Below are 19311 nucleotides of genomic sequence, written 5' to 3'. Positions count from 1 at the left end.
TCAGCATTTTGAACAAGTTCATCTATTCAGCCCACTTCAATTTAATTTTTGACAATCAATTTTCTCTCAATTAATCTTCATCGTTGATCTATTCAACTTGCATATCAATATTAACCATTCAATTTTCCTTCCAATTTCTATAAATTCAGCATAATTCTCCTATTTTCATAACCACTATCTTTGAATTTCTTGTGTCGTCTTCATGCAAGTTTTCAAGCGCAACTCTAAGAGCCATTTGACTGCGAGAATTGAGAAGAGCAATGGAAGCAATATATCAATTCAATAAGGGAGTTTTCAATTGATTTATTTTCATGCTTTATTGATTCATATAAACTTTCATTGTGTTTATGGATTGTTAATTAGATTGGATTTTTGTGGTTGATCTGGTAATATGATTAATTATGCTAAAATTTCTCATAAAATAATTTCTATTAGCTTACGCCCATTCAAAAAAATTAGTTGATTTTATTCGTTGGAATATTTTTTTCTACGCTTGTAGTTTTCTAGGTAGAGTGATCATTAGGAGAGTACACAAAATTAACATCCTTATCTATATCATTCATATGACTATGTGTTAATAATTCACATGTTGAGCACTCATTTTACTTTGCCATGAATCTTCATAGTATTTTACATGAAATTCAAAGTGGGGAGATATAATGGTGGTTAAATTAGATCCTGGACCTTTCCCTTTTTTATTTTGGGCTTATTTTGACTCATATATCCCAAGCGCAATGAACAATTTGTATAATAACATATACATGTTTGAAAATTGGAAAATAACATGATCCTAGCTTAATCTTATCATCAAACATCCCAAAGATATAGATTTAATCTACTATCTTAACCAATCATTTTCCTAGGTCATTTCTAGGGCATGGTGATGAGACTTATTCATTTTCATGTGCATGGATCTAACACCCAACTTTCAAATTTTAATTTTAATATTGATCTCATGTCCCCCTTTTCACATATTGCATATAACCTAACTAAAGCATGAAATATTACAAACTAGATGCTAGAGCTTTGTATAAAAGGACAAGCCTTAATTTATTTGAATACATCTTCAAAACCTAAGAAGAATCATGAAAAGCATCTATAGATATCAAAGCATAATTTTGTGAAATTAGCATTGCAACAACATATTAGACAAAGCGTATGATTGCCTAACATTTCCAATCATTGTATCAAACACTTAAATCGGTAACATGGGTTTGACCAAAGGAAGACAATCCTAACCTAGCAAGCTTCTCAACAATGTATCAACACTATCCATTTGTAGATGTGGTTTTCAGACATTGAGGTGAAAAAAACTCTAACAAGGATTTCAATGTAGTTTAGATCCATTTGTAGACTTCAATTTTGCAAACAAGGTTTCTATATGTGTATGCAAAGATCACATGAATCACTAGCATGATAGTGAACCAAAACAACAGACATCAAATTTATTAATTCTAAGGTTCATCTATTCTTTGACAAGTTTCAATTTTATGAATCATAGATGAATTAACTGATAAGATCTATCCTAATCAAACTTAGAACAAATCTAGAACTAAATAGCATTAATATATTTTCACACATTTATTTCAATAATATTACTTATCTCAACTCTTTAACCTAAGATGAATTGTTTAATTGTGTTATTTACATTATTATATTTATGTGAAATATATTAATATTAAATAGTATAATTTGTCAAACCAAATTTATATCAAACTACACCATTTGATCTTTCAACAATTATATAACTTCCCAATTTTTGAAGTTAAAAATACCAATGATTGACCAAAAAGTTTGCCCGTACCTTCTAGTAGTTACTTAAAAAATATCATTGAATTGATGTGACTGACAAGCCTTCTCTTATAGCTAGCTTATTAAATCATAGTAAAATAAACCATCCTCCCAATAGAAAATGTGAGAAAACCCTATAACACCATCAACAAGACTTATATTGTTTATTCAATTTGCAGATATGCCAAATTATTGTACTTTTATCTTCTTGAAGTGTCAATTGTAACTTGAAGGAGGAGCATTGTGTTTGTTGAGCTGCTTCTCTTGTCTTCTATATAAGACAATACCCATCACCGAATGAATGTCCACCCTGTCGTGCACGTCATTTTTCTAATGAAACTAAAACCTGGTTCTTCATTTCTATGGTTGGGATCCAAACATACTGTTTCATTTTGAAGCTCACATTCATTTATGTAGAAAGTTGAACCGTATAAGCCACGCACTCGACCTATTTCATAGGGTTCTACTACATGGACGTGACAGTATCACCCTGTCCTTTAAATTATTTGCTTACACCACTCCAACTGGTTTTCTTCCATTACACGAAACAAACTAACCTATTATCAGCTGTAAAGGCTTTTTACTGCGAGCCAACTAGGGATATAATATTTATTTAGTGTGTAGAATGGACCAGAGGCAGATATTTCATTGTGTTTTACAACCCAATTCATTTGATGGTGATGTGATGCACCTGCCAGTCGTCCTTTCATTGACAAACCACTGTAATCTATTCATTCACGCCTCACAAGGTTATAAATAATAGTTATTATAAAGAATTCAAATATGCCTGCATCTACCTAGGTGTTTCTTATTGTATACGTTTACTTCGGTATATCAACTATATATAACTTGAAGACCTGTACAAGCTAGTAGGGCATCTTGTGGTTGTGGGTGCAAATGGGAGTTGCCACAGATTGTATTTTACTACTCCTTGGAGTCACCTCCAAACGCCGAAGGCACAGAGATTTTCTGGTACCTCATCTCTCTCCCACAGACATAAGTACCATTTAAAATCAAAAATAATAGTTGTAATTGTTGTTATTTTTGGATTAGAATGTCTCATCAACGTTTTTAATCTATCATCAGAATTAAAAAGTTTTTATTTTCATAATATATGATAGAGTATAATTTGAAACGTTGCTGAAAAATTTACACACAATCTATTCAAGAAATAGTAATTAACATTATAGATTGTGGAAATCTGAAATCTATAATGTTTATTGTTGTTGTTTCTGGATTAGATTGTGTATGATTTTTTCCATCAATGTTTTAGATGGCATTCCTTGATCTACCATCAAGATAAAAAAGTGTGAGTTTTCCATCAACGTTTAGGATCTCACTCTGTCATCCATCATGATGACAGAGTGTGAGATCTGAAATATTGATGAAAAAACTCACACAATCAAATTCAGAAACAACAACAATCAACATCATAAATTGTAAAAATCTGATATCATTAAAATAATAATGAGTGAATGGTTTTTATTGACAATGCAGACTGTCGAGGTGAAAGTTCGAATGGACTGTGAAGGCTGTGAAAGGAAGGTGAAGAACTCCGTCTCATCAATGAAAGGTCAGAACATTTCTATATATTTGCTCTAAAATTGATTTGTTTGTAGTGTGTTACATTGTCTGGTATCTGTGGTAGAATGAGCATTTAAACAGCTAATGGGTTGATCACAACAGGCCTTGACATACAAAGATTCAGAGATGGAATTAAGAATGGTTTGAGTTTAATGTACTTATTATTTTAGATGGTAGTTGATTTTGTATCTGTTTTGGTAGGTATTAAATCGGTAGAAGTGAACAGAAGTCAGAACAAATTGACAGTGACAGGGTATGTTGATGCCAAAAAGGTAGTGAAAAGAGTTTCAGATGGAACAGGGAAAAGGGCAGAGCTGTGGCCTTATGTACCTTATAATCAAGTGTACTATCCTTATGCTCCACAGGCCTATGATAAGAAGGCTCCCCCAGGTTATGTTCGAAGCGTGGAATATGCACTTCTCACTCCAAACCGCTCTTCTGAAAAATACACAACACTTTTCAGTGATGACAACCCTAATGCCTGCACGATTATGTAACTGAAACCCTCTATTGTCTTCTTTTTTCTCTTCTCTACTACTCTTCTAAACTATCTTAGATTGAGAATTTACTATGCTCATTTAGAGCTGCGTTAGCCAACCAATTTCTTTCTTTCTGCTAAAGAAATCAGCCAGTAATATTGGCAATGAGAAGCAGCAATTGAGTTGTTGTACTGATTACAACTGTAAAACAATGGTGAACAAAGTGGAATGATCGGTAGATGGTCCACACACTTGCAACAGCACCTCTCGACCTAATTTTGTTCTTTCGAGTGTTGTGTAGCCTCCGTACAATTGTAGTGGGAAATTCTTTGAAATTTTAGTCTAACATGAGGCTTGATATTAGATTCAATGATAGATGTAACTTTATTATTATTGATTTTGATGTAAATTTTATTTTTTATATTTAGAAATAGTTTTATTAACATGATTTCTTTTCATAAGTTTTTTGTTCACATGTTCTCCCATTTATTTGAATAATATTAAAGTTTTCAAAACCTGTATATAAGTATAATCTAACAAGTTTTATTATCATTTAGTTAAATAATATTAAAGATTTCAAAATTTATAATATAATCTAACAATTATGATTGATTTTTTACATTTTATAATTTTATAACAATTTAAACATGTCTATATTAATTGTATATTTTATTCATATTTAAATATATTGTATAAATGAAAGGTTAAACAATCCACAAGCTATTGTGTAAGCATATGGATGTTTATGTGAAGATTAATTCTAACAAAAATGAGTCGTGAAGAAGAAGAATTAGGATTGCTTGAAATGTTTTTACATTTAATTATATAGAGATCTTTATATCAATATTTTGAATCATGGTTTATGATTCATATTTAAGAAGAGGATTATAAAGTGTGATCTGAAATGTTGATATTAAAAATTTCTACACCATTGAATCTAGAAGCATTTCAAGCAATGTTATGAACTATGAAAATATAGCATTTCAAGCAATGTTATGAACTATGAAAATATGATGTCTTCTAAGAAATAGGATTGACAATGATTAATCATCCTTACACAATTATATATTTTATATTTATATTGTAGATTATTAGTAAAATTATAAGAAATAATACATGTAAAAGACACATCCTATAAAAAATGAGATAATCACAACTATTATACCCTGGAGAAATCTACGATAAAAAGAAAACTCTAATAAAGAATCCATTATGATCAAATTGTACGAGCTTGATCCTTTGATAAGGACCCTCAAGAACACAACTCTACTATCCAAACAATTGATCCAAATAAACTCCAAGGCTAACAATGGCTCATCATTCTCAAAAATGCATTGAAATAGACTACAACAACTTAATCTCATATCACAAAAGAATTAAAATTAACAATTCTTTTATTTGGATTTATCAAACTCTTTTGATCTTCACAAATATCTTCTTCTCCTATACATATTTATCTAAAATACCAACTTGATGTGCCTTTATACATTATTTATGTCGAATAATGAACACAAAATTTCCTTACGTAAAAAGATAAAATTAGAACTATTTCAATTCCTTGAATGACCTTACAATTTTCTTATTGCTAATGGATTTAATAGTGATTGAACCTATAGCATGTGTCAAGTTCTACCATAGACAAGTTTAAATGTAATTGAATATCTAGAATTAATTAGACAATGGTTGAAATTGTAAAACAAATTTGACCCTAAGCAAATCTATCATATTTTTGTGTGCACTTTTAACATGCATAATCCATAACTTTTACACTTTGTCATTTTAAAATTTTATAATTTCAAGGAATTCATTTCTTATATAAATCTTTTAGAATAATTTTTAACTTTATAAATAAATTATTTTTTTATGTTCTCAATAATTCAATTGTATTTATATGGGTTCTTCTCATAGTGTGTTGGTTAAGCAGTGGTGGGATTGTTGTGACAACCAAGGTTCAAACCCCTGTTGGGCCATTGTGATCGCAAGGCTTCTGACTTTGTTGATCCAATATACTCATGGGTTTGAGCCTTAGCATTATTATATGGGGATAAGATCCCCCTATTCATAGCTCTGGGTCAAAAGCATCTCATGTGGAGCCGAAGGACAGATTGCGCCAAGTCATTGATCAAGTTAAAAAGTTTACCAAACATTTATTTTATAAAAAAAAATTGTATTTATATTTTTATTAAACTTTTGTCAATGTTAGACACATGTCCTAATTATTTACTTTCAAATTATTTTTTGATATTTCATTGACTTAAAAAAATTATTGGTAAAAGACTATATTTTATTTATTAATACTAAAAAAAGAGGGATTACATAGATATCAACAAACTTATGCTTGAACCCCCTAAAACATGAACCGTGCTGCAAACCATAAACACCATATACAGCTATTACATAGGCAACATAAACTACTACATGGTTGATACTATAAACTTCTACTACACATATTAAGCTAGCACTAAAAAGTGTAAATAGCATCTGCAACCAAAAATTGCTTTACACACCACTCATGGCTTCAAGTCCTTCTCCCTCGGCATGTCACTATCCATCCAATTGTAATAACCCACCATAATTAACTCAAAAAAATTGACCATTCTTTTTCTGTGTGTTTAATTTAATCATTATGTTTGATTCAATTGCATACTCTGGGCATCCATCCATTTGGATTAGGCATTCATCCATCGGGGATGAGCATCTAACCATACGGGTTAGGCATTTGTCCATACGAGACATAAGATTTCATCTATCTAAAATGGGATAGGCATCTACCCATAGGGGGTAGGCATCTATCCAATTGGGATAGGAGGTGCTCTGGCCAGAGACTTAGACTCATCGGGACCATTCGGGTCCTGAGCCACTCACTAAGTACTACACTCTTCTAACAGAAGTGCACCAAGGTTGCCATCCTTAGGAGTAATTAAGTAACATAATACAAGCTTGAATTCTACCTCAGAATTTGGCTTCAAGCCTCGGGAAGTCAAGCAAGTCCATACGGGATTCCTTCCGAGTATGCATTGAATTACTTTTTCCAATTTAATTATCTTGTCTTTCAAAATAGGATTCTTACTCAATCTTTCTTTTACCAAGCCTAGACCCCACCCACGAACACCTGAGTACGAGGGACAACTCCATCCCAAGACTACCTACATACCCGCTTCGACACAGGATCAAGGCGTAAAGTATGTAGTTCTATTTTCTATTCTATGGTTTGATGTAAACTACTTAGTGGGTACGCAACCCTTTCTAGGGTCAATGTCCCAGACAGTTTATCTGCGGTTGCTACCCATGATGATAGCACTTAAACAAAGGCTCAAGATGGCCTATTGTTTGTGGCCTAACAACTACATCCTAGCACCTATCATGAGCATCACCCTTGACCAAAATTTCAATCACCAATATCTCTTCAAGATAAAAATCAATTTCATAAAAGCATTTTACTTAACCAACCCTAAAGGGGGTTTACTATGGTTTATCTCAACGGATGAAAAATCATTTAAAAATTATCTTATTAGATTATCGATCCAAGGGGGATTACCTGCCCCTTGGATTTTAACTTCCAAGTGTTCCTTATTACTCCCCAACGATTTATAGGGACGATGCCAAAGACGTCGTTGATGTAGCTTTATTAGGCGTTAAGTGCAGTAGTTCAACACAACGGCATTACCCGTAAGCGTGACCTAGAGGCACTGTATATACCGAACGCTACTAGGTTTAGGTTTCCATCTTCCTTTATTTAGTTTTCTAACTAAGAAGCTATGAAAACATCATGCTTGAAAACAATTACTAATTGAACGTGCATAATTCTAATTGATTGAAATAACTACTTGATGAATTATGTAGAATAAAAACCATAACTTGAAATATAACTTGCGTACGAAAAACTTGCATGATAATAATTACATGTGTACTTGCATGGAGATGATAACGTCAATAATGTAGTTAATCTATAAGTAATTTGCATGATATAAGAATAGTGTAACTTGCGTGCATGATTAAGCAATCTAAAAATAGTGATTAATTTAGGCATTCGATCCAAATCATATTAATGTGAATTAATTGCTAAAGGCCAACTAAGCGCCCAATGGATCTTACATGGAATGAATGACTCTAATTAAAATAATTTGATACAATATAATTTACGAATATCAAATTTACCAAGGATATTTTAATCACGAATTCACTACACAATAATCCCCAATATTTATAAACTTTTCTAAGTTAAATTCAACAACTTAAAATTTATACTAAGGAAAAAATTTAATATTTCCTAAATTGCAATTATTAACAATTAAAATTTAAATTTAAACAAAATTAATTGTTAGCAATTAACTTGAAATTTAACCCCAAAGTAATTACTAAAAATTCTAATTTGCAAATTAAAAAGAATATATAAAAAAAACTATTTACAAAAATGAAATAAGCGAATTCCCCTTTCTTTTTATTGTTTTATTAGCAAATAGGGGGGGAGTGGGGACCATGGGTCCCATCACCCCCTACGGTCCTGCATGTGCAGGCCCGCAGGGTTGAGGGGACACTGTGGTCCCCTCCACTCCCCTGCAGTCACTGACAGTGACCGCAGGGTAGTGGGGGTACCACTACCCCCGGCGGTTACAATACCCACCGCCCCTGCATGCTACTGTCATGCCTTCGAATATTTTTTGAAGACCGTGCCATAATTAGATGTAACATTAATATATTTTAACATTTGAATGTAGTTTAATATAATTATAATGTGACATTAATATATATTAACTGTAGTCACATAAATCTGTCCACTTAATTAAATGAATATTTAATATTTATTTGATTATTTAACCATCAATCAATAATTAATTAAATTAATATATTTAATTAATTCATCTTAACCCTCTTCTCCTATTAATTAAATAAATTATTCAATTTATTTGATTTAATTCACTTAACCAAATTCAGACCATTAATTAAATAAATAAATCATATTTATTTAATTAAATATTCTCTCACATTTAAATAAATTAAATTCCCCCAAAATCCCACCTCTCACATTTAAATAAATTAACATTTATTTAAATCACCTTTATCCTCCACCCACTTGTATTTTCCTACAAAAGCAAGTTGCACAATTATTTTAAATAAATAATTTATTTAAAACACCTTTATCCTCCACCCACTTGTATTTTTCTACAAAAGCAAGTTGCACAACTATTTTAAATAAATTATTTATTTTTAAAATCCTATTTATCCTCACCCACTTGAAACCTTTAATGGTTTCCCTTAAAGTCTTCAAACTTGATGGCTTTAAAGTCTTCAAACTTGATGGCTTCCTTCTATAGTCTTCTTAAGCCTTTAATGGTTTCCCTTAAAGTCTTCAAACTTGATGGCTTTAAATTCTTCAAACTTAATGGCTTCCCTTAAAGTCTTCTTAAGACTTTAATGGTTTTCCTTAAAGTCTTCAAGCCTTTAATGGTTTCCCTCAAAGTCTTCAAGCATTTTAATGCTTTATCTTCCTTTTTCTCATTTAAATAAATTAATATTTATTTGAATATTTATCCAAATGCAAATTACACCATTTAATTGAAATAAATGATTTTATTTTAATTGAAAATACCAAAATTCCTCCCACTTGCATTTTCCTACAAAATCCACTTGCATGCCTAAACCCCTTCTAGATTCTTCTAAACCCTTCCTAATTAACCTAATCCATCCCCTAAATATTGTCACATTCCTAAGCAAATTGGAGTCACTTCTCAAAGACTCCAAAGTCTTTGAAAAGCAATTAATGATTTGTGTGTTCAACAAATTAACCTCTAAAGTCTTCCAAACCACTTATGGCTCTTACATGACCATTAATGGTTAATTCCACTTGCACCCATGGTTAAAGACTTTGACCCCTAACTTAACCCTCATGTAACCCATGTGTCTCTTCAAAGCATTTATTTCTTTGACTAGGGTAACCATCATGTCCCCTCAAGAATTTAATGCTCCTTATCTCTCCTCTCAAGCCTCCTCATGGTGACACTTGTCAACATGGGATTGGATTGAAAGTTTCACATGGATTGAATATCTTTCAATTCTAACCCTTGTTAAGATTGCTCAATCTTAACCCTTCATTTCTCCATTTCTTCTATAAATAGAACCCTTCTCCTCAAGCAAAGAGAGAAGCATTAGAGTATTGTTGTTATACTGGTATTAGCATAGAGCTTTTTCATAGCATCACTATCTACACTTGCATAGCATTTGCTTATCATATTCAACCATCTTGAATCTCCATATGGCATCCATGGCTAGTGCTAAAAGCTGAGAGCTACACTCATTTGGGACTTGGAGAGAAGAGGAACAAGGGAGGAGCAACTATGAGCATCTTGATTAGCTATTTTATTATATGTTTATATGCTTTCTATTTCATGCTTAATATCTCTCTTGATATGCCTGTTTAGGATAATCTTTTGTTGCTAACACTAACGTTTGTTTCTTGTGCTCTTGTGTGTGTTGCCATCAAACAGATTTTCTAATCCTTTTTGCAGAGCATCATTAACATTTGAAATAAACTTTATATATATATATATATATATATGGTTTCATATTCCCTTACTTAATGATATATATAAAAACAAAAGAGAATTTATTTATGAAAATAAGAACATGGATAAAATAGATGATCAAATAATTTTTGTAGATTGATTTTCACAATAAACAGGAGGTTAACATTTAAAAAGAGAGAGAGAGAGAGAGAGAGAGCGCTTATTCCAGCATTCACGGGGAGGGAGTTTATTTCCAGATTTCACAGGGGAATTGTTTATTTCCAGTATTCATTTCCAGTATTCACAGGAGGATTTATCTAATTAATAGAGAGGTCTTTGTTCAACTCATAGGGAGATTTATCTAATTAATAATCACAGAAAGATTTAAAATAATCACAGAGAGAGATTTAAAATAATCATAGAGGAAATAATCATAGAGAGATTTAAAATAATCACAGAGAGATTTAAGAATGAGATTCAGAATTCCATTCGAAAAACTAGAGAGATGGATTAAAGGGAAGAAATAAAGATTCAAATCACACAGGAAGAATTTTAATCTTAGAAAGAGAGAGATTTTAACAAATAAAAGAATATGATTTTCTTTTGCTAAAATCTTTGGAAAAAGGAAAAAACAAAAAGTAAGATCTCGTGCATATTTTCTTAAGGGAAATAAAATAAATAAATAACTATGAAAGCATTATCATTATTATTTATCCCCAAATGAAAGATTTAAATTTTAATAAAATAATTTCTTTATATAAAGGAAGATCTATAGCTATTTTTGAAAAATATGAATTCCTCATAAGTGAATGTGAAATAACAAGGAAAGAACCTGGTTTATCGAGCTTGATGTTGAATCCATTGGTTATCCTTTTTGATCCTTCCTTGCAACTTGAGAGAAATCCTTCAACAACAACTTAGAATTCCTGCAATGAAAAATGAGACTACCAAAGAAAATATCTACTTCTAAAACTTGGGAAATTTCCTTCAAAACAAAATCAACTCCCTTCTTTGAAACTTGCATACAATTTTATAAGAAAATTCCCTCCATTCCACTATCTGGAAAATTTAATTAAAAAGGAGATTTTTTCCCAATTTTGGACTTCATGCAAATTGATTAGGCTTAGTGGGGGAGTTACATGCAAGGTGGTGGAGAATCCTCTAGAAGCTTCTTATTCTTCAGACAACATGTACCATAATTGGATGTGGAAAATAAATAAATAAAAATAATGTATATTTTCCATGTGTGTGTGTGTGTATTATTATTTTCATTCTTTTTATAACATTTATTCAATCATTCAAATAGCTTATCCAAAAATATAATAGAATTGTATTTTAAATCCAAAAGTGATAAAGGAGGGTTGTGACACCAATAATCTCTCTTATGGAAGTCATGTTTTTGTTTTTCCTTCCTTGGCTCCTCTCTACTTGTCTCCTGCTCCACTTGTCCATGATCACACTGATACTCTTTAATGAGCATTCAGCCATCTTGAGCCTCTGCCCTCCTCTACTCCTTATAACCCTATGCTCCCCAAACCAAAAAAAGGCCTTAATGGCGATCCTAAATACACTCTTTGCTCTTGGTGATGAATCCTTCACCTAGTCATGCCATGGCCATAATGTTTCCAGACAAAATTTTCACTCTTTCCTAATGCATTCCCTCATTACCCATTTTACGTCCTCTTTGTTGTCTGGTTCCAAGCACCAAGCAAAGAAAACAGAGGCCACATCCATGTTTTTGCAGTATCTAAACTCGAAATTCATATACTCATCCCCCAAAAATTTGTCAACTATTCTCAAGAAATGTGGATCCTCAATTTTAAAGATGTTCCTCATCCTTTCCTCTAAAATTTTCTGCATGAAGGCGAGTTACTTCATGTCTGTCAAAAAGGAAAAATTGGCCTCCATATTGCTTCACAAAAGCTTAAAAAAGCCCCACTCTCTCTACAATTCACCACCCGAGCTTCACTCACTACCTTCAAGAAAACCTGTGTTGAAATGACCAAGGCCATGCCCATCTAAAGTGATGGCATAATGACCTGGTCATTTTCCCCACCTCGCACGAGTTTCCACTTCATATTGAATAGTCTTGTAGCCTACATAGATTTTCCAATGGTTGCATACTGTCATCTACATTCACCTCCACACTACCTCCTCCACTCAGCTCCTTCGTGCACTTGAAGGACTCCCATCCCATCTGTCGCATCAACACCAGCCTCTCCTTTATCAGCTAAATTTAGTCCTCTAAAATCATCCCACCACTCCAACATGTTGTTGTCTCTAGCAAAAAAACCTAGTTCGAGAGAATACTGGCCTCCCTATTACCTTCATGTTTGATATGGGAGACTTTAAGTCTTGAAATTCATTTAATTTTGGGTTTATAATCATTATAAATTTGTTTAGTCTCTAACTTATAGCTTTGACCCTTAACTTTAGAATTCATAATTGAACTTGGGAGTCACCCTCTAGATGAAGCTTTGAGACTGAAAGTCTAGAAGATAGGTTAAGTGCCAAAATCGTTGCTTGAGCTTCCACCTCATTGTTAGTACCTTCTTCTAACTTTTGAGCACCGATTGCAAGGATGTTTCCAAATTTATCCCAAGCAATGCAACTTGCACCAGAAGGGCCAGGATTTTCCTTTGATGCCCCATCAAAATTGATCTTGAGCCATCCATTCATTGGCCTTTTCCATACCACACTTTTGTTGGGTTGCTTATTTGGATTAGCCCCATGAGGCCTATTAATGGACCATTGATTTAAATTGTTTATTTTAATATGAAATTTAGATTTAAATTTCTTAACCATTTTAAAATTTAATAATATGTGAATTTACAATAAATATAATTATTTTTATTACATTATATTAGAAAATCAAATTATTATTTTATATAAAATATAGTAATTAATTGTAAATATTAATGTTTTTGATTAAAAAAACAGTGTTAACTAGAGCGACGACCCTTAACATAGTCAGAGACTATAAAAAAGACAAAACAAACCAAGGGAGCAAGCCCCTTTACAACAATCAAATCAAAAAATAAAGTAGACCCAACTCAAGGAGGGGAAGAGACACCCAAGCCTTAAGAGGGAGAGGTTAGGACAAGGGGGGATGACCTCCCCTTTCGCCTTCGATGAACCACAATCCAAGCAATATAATCATTAGGACCAAGAGAGAGATCAGGTGGAAGTGATATAGCAAAGTTGTGATCAGAAGTAGCTGCAGAGTGTTGTAGAACCACAGCAGGAAGTTGAGAAACAGTGGCAGATTGTTGTAAGGTAGGTTGTCGAAGCAGAGCAAAACCAGAAGCAATCTCAACAGTAGTAGAACAAGGCTGTTGAATGGCAGTGAGAGGATCAATAGAAGGTTCAGCAACAGTGAGAGGCTCTTCATCACGGGAGGAAACATAATCCTCATGAGAGGAACAAGTAGTATCCAACGCATTGACAGTCAAATGTTCAATAATGGCATCTTTCCACCAAGTAGCAACACCCTTATGGTGAGGAAGAGAATAGTCTGAAGCAAGATACCCCATTGAGAAACATTTTTGACAAAGGAAGGGCAAGCCCTCATAATCCAACGGCTAAGACGAAGGTCTATCCCCAACCATAAGAACAACATCCTTGGGGAGAGGCGAGGAGATGTCGATGTCGACTAACAAGCGAGCAAAGGTAGAGTACCATATAGAAGACGTGGCCTCATCCACCTTCAAGAAACGACCAATGGAGTTGTCAATGGCCTCGTAGCAGGAGAGTTCCCAAAAATGGAGAGGGAGATTAGGAAGGCGGGCCCATATTGGACACACAGACAATGATTTAGTAAGGGGATTAAAAGAGGTTGTTCAGGGCTTGACATAAAGAGACCGATCTCCCCAAGCCCACACTTTGTCCAAAACCAAGTTTCTATCCAAGGTAGAAGTAAAGGATTCAATAAAAAAACCTTTCCCACAAGGAAAGAGCTCAATGTTGTGGGCAATTAGGGGTTTCCAAGAGTTACTCACCCAACGATGGAGGTTTGGAAGAGAGGGCCAGAGCCCAGAAAATCTGCACACCAAAGCATTACTCTGATAGAAGTCAATATTAGCCACAACATCCTGGCCACAAACCACTACAGGGGAAGATTTGGTACAAGGAAGGGGACGAACCTCCTTAATAGTAGAAGCCCTAGTTGCACGCGCATAAATTCTTCCACCAGAAAGAGGAGGAGATTTAGGAGCATCCACACCTTTGCCTGCAAAAGCAGCACCTAAAGAAGCAGTAGTGCCCTTAGTAAAGGGAAGACCCCCCACGCCAGAGCCCACAGGAGGAGGGGGAAGATCTGAGCCAACCAAAGAATCGTTGGGAGAGACAATGTCAACCGGCATAGAGCAGGAGGGCGAGGGAAGGTCGCCAGCAGCCCCCACGCCAGAGAGGGGGGGGAATCTACAAACGAGGGCATGTGGGCAAGTATGGATGAAGCAGCCCACACACCAAACCCGGCACCAGTAGCAGAAGCATCGATCAAACATTACGAAGTGGGAGAGTCGTTGCTAGGGAGCGAGAGGAGAGGGAGAGACATTTCAAACTTTTCCAATTTGTAAATATTAATGTTATTTATAACTATTAGAATGGATAGAAAAGTTCTCTTAGATTATACATCATATAATTATATATATATTATTTCTTAATATCAAAAATATTTGTAACAACAAATAATTTATGTTTCTTAACAATCTAACATATTTATTATAATCAAATAATATATTCTAATCTAAAATTATATAATATTCAAATTATTGTTTTTTAATGACTTTTTAAATAATTCACTTGACCCAATTATTATGCAACTATAATAATATAAACAACTGATAAGAATAAGTGTTCTTCATCCTATAACAAGGATATAAGAACTATTAAGAAATCCTAATCCTAATAATTAGTCCTTCTACTAGTTAGAACTGTAAAGAATTAATAAAAAGAAACAGAATTTTAGTGCTTTCATAATATATTTAGTATACATGGTGTGAATCCATTGTATCTCATAATCCATTGATTTGGTCTTCCTCATATAAGAATGTTCAACTACATGGGGTTTAATTGCTTTAGGCTTCTTCGTATAAGAATGTTCAAATACATGGGGTTTAAGTTCATGTGGAATTTATATTATAACAAATGGGATCATATAAGAAATAATAAAATAAGTATTGATGGGAAGCATATTTAAAGGAGGTTTTTTTTTCAAACTATAAAGTTTCAAGTGTAAAGGTATGATAATTCTCAAAATTTCATTTTTACATGTAGGGAGGGAGAGCTCGGAGGTTTTAAGTTAATGTAGAATTTATATTACATCAAATGGAATCATATAAGAAATAATAAAATCTAGTGTAGCATCGAAAATATTTATATTGATGGAAGCATAAAAAAGAAGTATTCTTTTTTGTTAAATTATAAAGTCACAAGTTTGAAGATATGATAACTCTAAAAATCATTTTTAGAGGTGGTGAGGGAGAGAGGGGGTTTTTAATTTCATTGTTGTGTCTTATTTTAGATTAATTAAATAGTTTTACAAAATGAATTGATTTAAAAGTATTTTTAAAATAAATAATTTTACCTAAATTTATCTAGCATCACACGTTTCAAGTGAAACATTTTTATCTAATTATTTAAAAATAAAACAAAATACTAGTATTGTCTTTTTAAAATAAATCTTTTTATCTCATTGAAAATTTATCAATATCAATTATAAATTAACTATTGTCAATGATAACATTATCAATGTCAAATATTAATCAATCAATATAAATTAGAAATTTATTATTTTTAACCAATATTATTCATCAAATTATTAATATCATTTATTAATCAAAACTTTAAAATAATTTAATTGATATCAATCAATACATATAAATTATCAATTGACAAAAATCAATTATCTATGATCAAATACCAATTATCAATTAATGATATCAATTATCAACTGACAATATTATTTGTTAATTCATCAATATCAATTATTGATTTAAGAATTTATCAATTTAAATATCAATCAATTTATGCTTTATATGATGTTATCCACAATTTTACATTAGTGAAGTGCATGGTTGACACAAGTTCCTACTCCATCATGCTCTCATTTTGTGGTGTCCACTCTCAAAATAATTATACAAAAATATTATATTACGTCTAAGATGTTGAATTAACCAACTAAATATTTGTGTACACTTAAATTGTTCTAAATTGTTCTATTAAGCAGACAACCATTAAAACTATTAAATAAATCATATGTATTAATATCATATTTAAGAATTAAATTTAGACCAACTAATATATTTTTAAACCAAATCTAGAGTTTTGAAATATATAGATCACATCTTCTTAGGTCCTTAAAAAAATTACAAAATAATTATTTGCATTACTTTATCATGAGTCATACCATCACTTATAAAGAATGGACCTCCTCCATTATGATCTATTCACTTTTACTACCTTTCAAACCATCCATATGAAGCTCAACATGTCAAAAATGGAGAATACCTATTCTAAGTAGTAATATTGACTTCAAATCTTGATTTAAGAATATAAAGTATAGTTTTCAACAAAATTCACAATATAGAGAATGTATCATTGTGTGATGTAAGTATTTAACTTATAAAATATTGTTATGCCACTTTGCACCATAACTTATGTGAATATATGAAATTAAAAAAATAATAATAAAACATTGTAAAACAAATTTAATTTTTCATTTAAGATATTTTTTTATTTAGTGTTTGACTTAGTTGTATAGTTTTCATATGCCAATATTTTCCAAAAAACTTGTATAAAATGATGAAAAAATTTAATTTATATTTAAATTTCTTCATCGAACGTGTTATGTACATATTTGACATTGTATTCATCTTAACTTCTAATTTTTCACACAAAAGGAAAAATCATAATTAATTTGTATGTCTATGAATAATTATATTTGGCTTAATTATTTTCATTAAAAAAATTGTATGAAGATGGAAATAAAATTCAACATTTTAGTAGCAACAAGTTCACATCCTTTATTTATACATACACAAAATAGTCATAACTTCTTGAACACTCTCATTTCAATAAATTAAAATATTCACTTTATGTCATATCTATAAAATTATTATGAATGAATCTTAGTATTATTTTCACCTAAGAATTATATAGTGTTGCTACAATTAGAGGCAACTTGAGAGAAACTAGATCAATATTTAATTATCTAATTTTTTACATCATTTGTAATTTTAACTTTTCAAGCAACCCTACAAATACTTATCCAACTATTTTTTATGATTTCATCTACATTATTCCTCTTTGTAATATACTTCTATATTATTTTCTATATCCATGTTTGATAGTTCTAGAAGTGCATTATTTATATCCTTTATGATATTTTTATACGTGTACTGACACCACTTAAATCCTTAGTTTAATTCTTAGTTAGAATAAAATATAACATTTCTTGTAACTTTTTCAATCCTTCATCAAGAGAGCCCTTTACTAGCTGAATATGGTATCCTTGTTAAAGATATCCTCTTGGAGGTAGATATCTTTGGACAAATATCTCTTCCTCCTCCTTCACCAGTCAAATATCCTCGAAAAGGATCCCTTTACACTTGTGGCGTGATATCTCTTTTACAACTATCTCTCCCTTGCTTAAAAGAGATGTGTCCTCTTTCTAGCTTGGAATGTATGTGCATTGTTGCTTATAGGATATCTTCTTGGTAATGATGGTGTTTACCCTTGGTGTGTTTCTCTTTTTATCTTACGATATCAATATGGAGCTATGTTGACATCTTAAGGGGGGGCATATGTGTAGCCTCCTTGTTGCTTGTGTTGATGTCACTGCATCACCCAATTTACAGTAGTGTTTTTGTATTCACTTGCAAATAAAATATTTTGTTCGGTAATCATTGTGCTGGTGTCACTGCAACACCCATTTTGTAGTAGAGTTTTTGGATAGCCTTGCAAATACAAATTTTTGTTTGGTAGTTTGTTTGTTAGTGTCATTGTAGCACTCATTTTGCAATAGGTTTTTTTATTGAATTGAAAATAGAGGGTTTTTTATAATCTTTGTGTGTGCACCTTGCAACACCCATTTTATAGTGGGAGTTTTTTAGATTTTTTTTTTTGAATGAGTCAATTAGCATAAAAAATCTTGCCAGCTTGATTTTACTCTCCTTAATTTCACATGGATCACACAACATAATGCACTTTATTGTCGAGTGAAATTTGTGCTTCTCTCATGAACCCGTAGCATAATGTATACCTTGTTAGTTGTTGGGTCATGGTTTCTCGTCTCAAGAATTTGATGTGTTACTCTTACTCTTTCTATAATACTACTTGTGCTCTTACAATAACATTTCAAGAATGATATTAGCAGTTGAGACATTTTGATTATCAAGGTCTCTTCAACTAGTTGACTTGGAGCCTTTGTTTTTATTACTAACCCCTTTTTTGTTTCTTTGTGTTTGCCTTTGTTTGGCTTTTGTTTGGCTTTTCTTTGTTTTGTTTCCTTCTCTGTATCCCTCCTTGTATGTGATTGAGTTAAGATCCTAGGATTGGGGGCTTGATCCCTCAAAATTAGTGATACCTTCTCTTGTAATCTTGCTTTAGTTGCTCGTCTCTCTCTTTCCTTCTTCTCATTTGTCATGAGTATAAGTGTAAGTTCATACTCCTGCTAAAGTGGGGGCTAAATGTAGTGTGGTAAATTGTAATTCCTTACAATTTCACATACCTTTTTGTGACCTTTCCTTAGTGTGTCTCCTCTTAGCTCTTTTCCAATCATATTTCTAGGTTTTGCACTATAAAATCAATGCCATATGATGATATGGTGATATGTTTCTTTATTGTGAGCCAATGCACACTAGCATTGCCTTTGTTTCACCCCTTTCTTGGTGGACTAGGGCATTAATCACCCTTTTCCTAGTGGACAAGGGTGCTAGGCGCCATAGTCCCCC

At 32.2% G+C, this 19311-nt stretch overlaps 1 protein-coding gene across 1 annotated transcript; it reads left to right on the top strand.

Annotated features, from left to right (window-relative positions):
* The first annotated feature begins 2589 nt into the window (after positions 1-2589).
* Positions 2590-4299, top strand: LOC131037663 (heavy metal-associated isoprenylated plant protein 20). The gene is made up of 3 exons (XM_057969842.2): positions 2590-2763; positions 3289-3364; positions 3577-4299. Exons 1-3 carry the CDS (start codon positions 2689-2691, stop codon positions 3870-3872), a joined length of 447 nt encoding a protein of 148 aa, XP_057825825.2. The 5' UTR covers positions 2590-2688; the 3' UTR covers positions 3873-4299.
* The last annotated feature ends 15012 nt before the right edge of the window (positions 4300-19311 follow it).

Source organism: Cryptomeria japonica, chromosome 10, assembly GCF_030272615.1.
Source record: "Cryptomeria japonica chromosome 10, Sugi_1.0, whole genome shotgun sequence".
Taxonomy (NCBI): domain Eukaryota; kingdom Viridiplantae; phylum Streptophyta; class Pinopsida; order Cupressales; family Cupressaceae; genus Cryptomeria; species Cryptomeria japonica.
The sequence above is the reverse complement of the archived record's forward strand: the minus strand, read 5'-3'. Positions and strand labels throughout refer to the sequence as shown.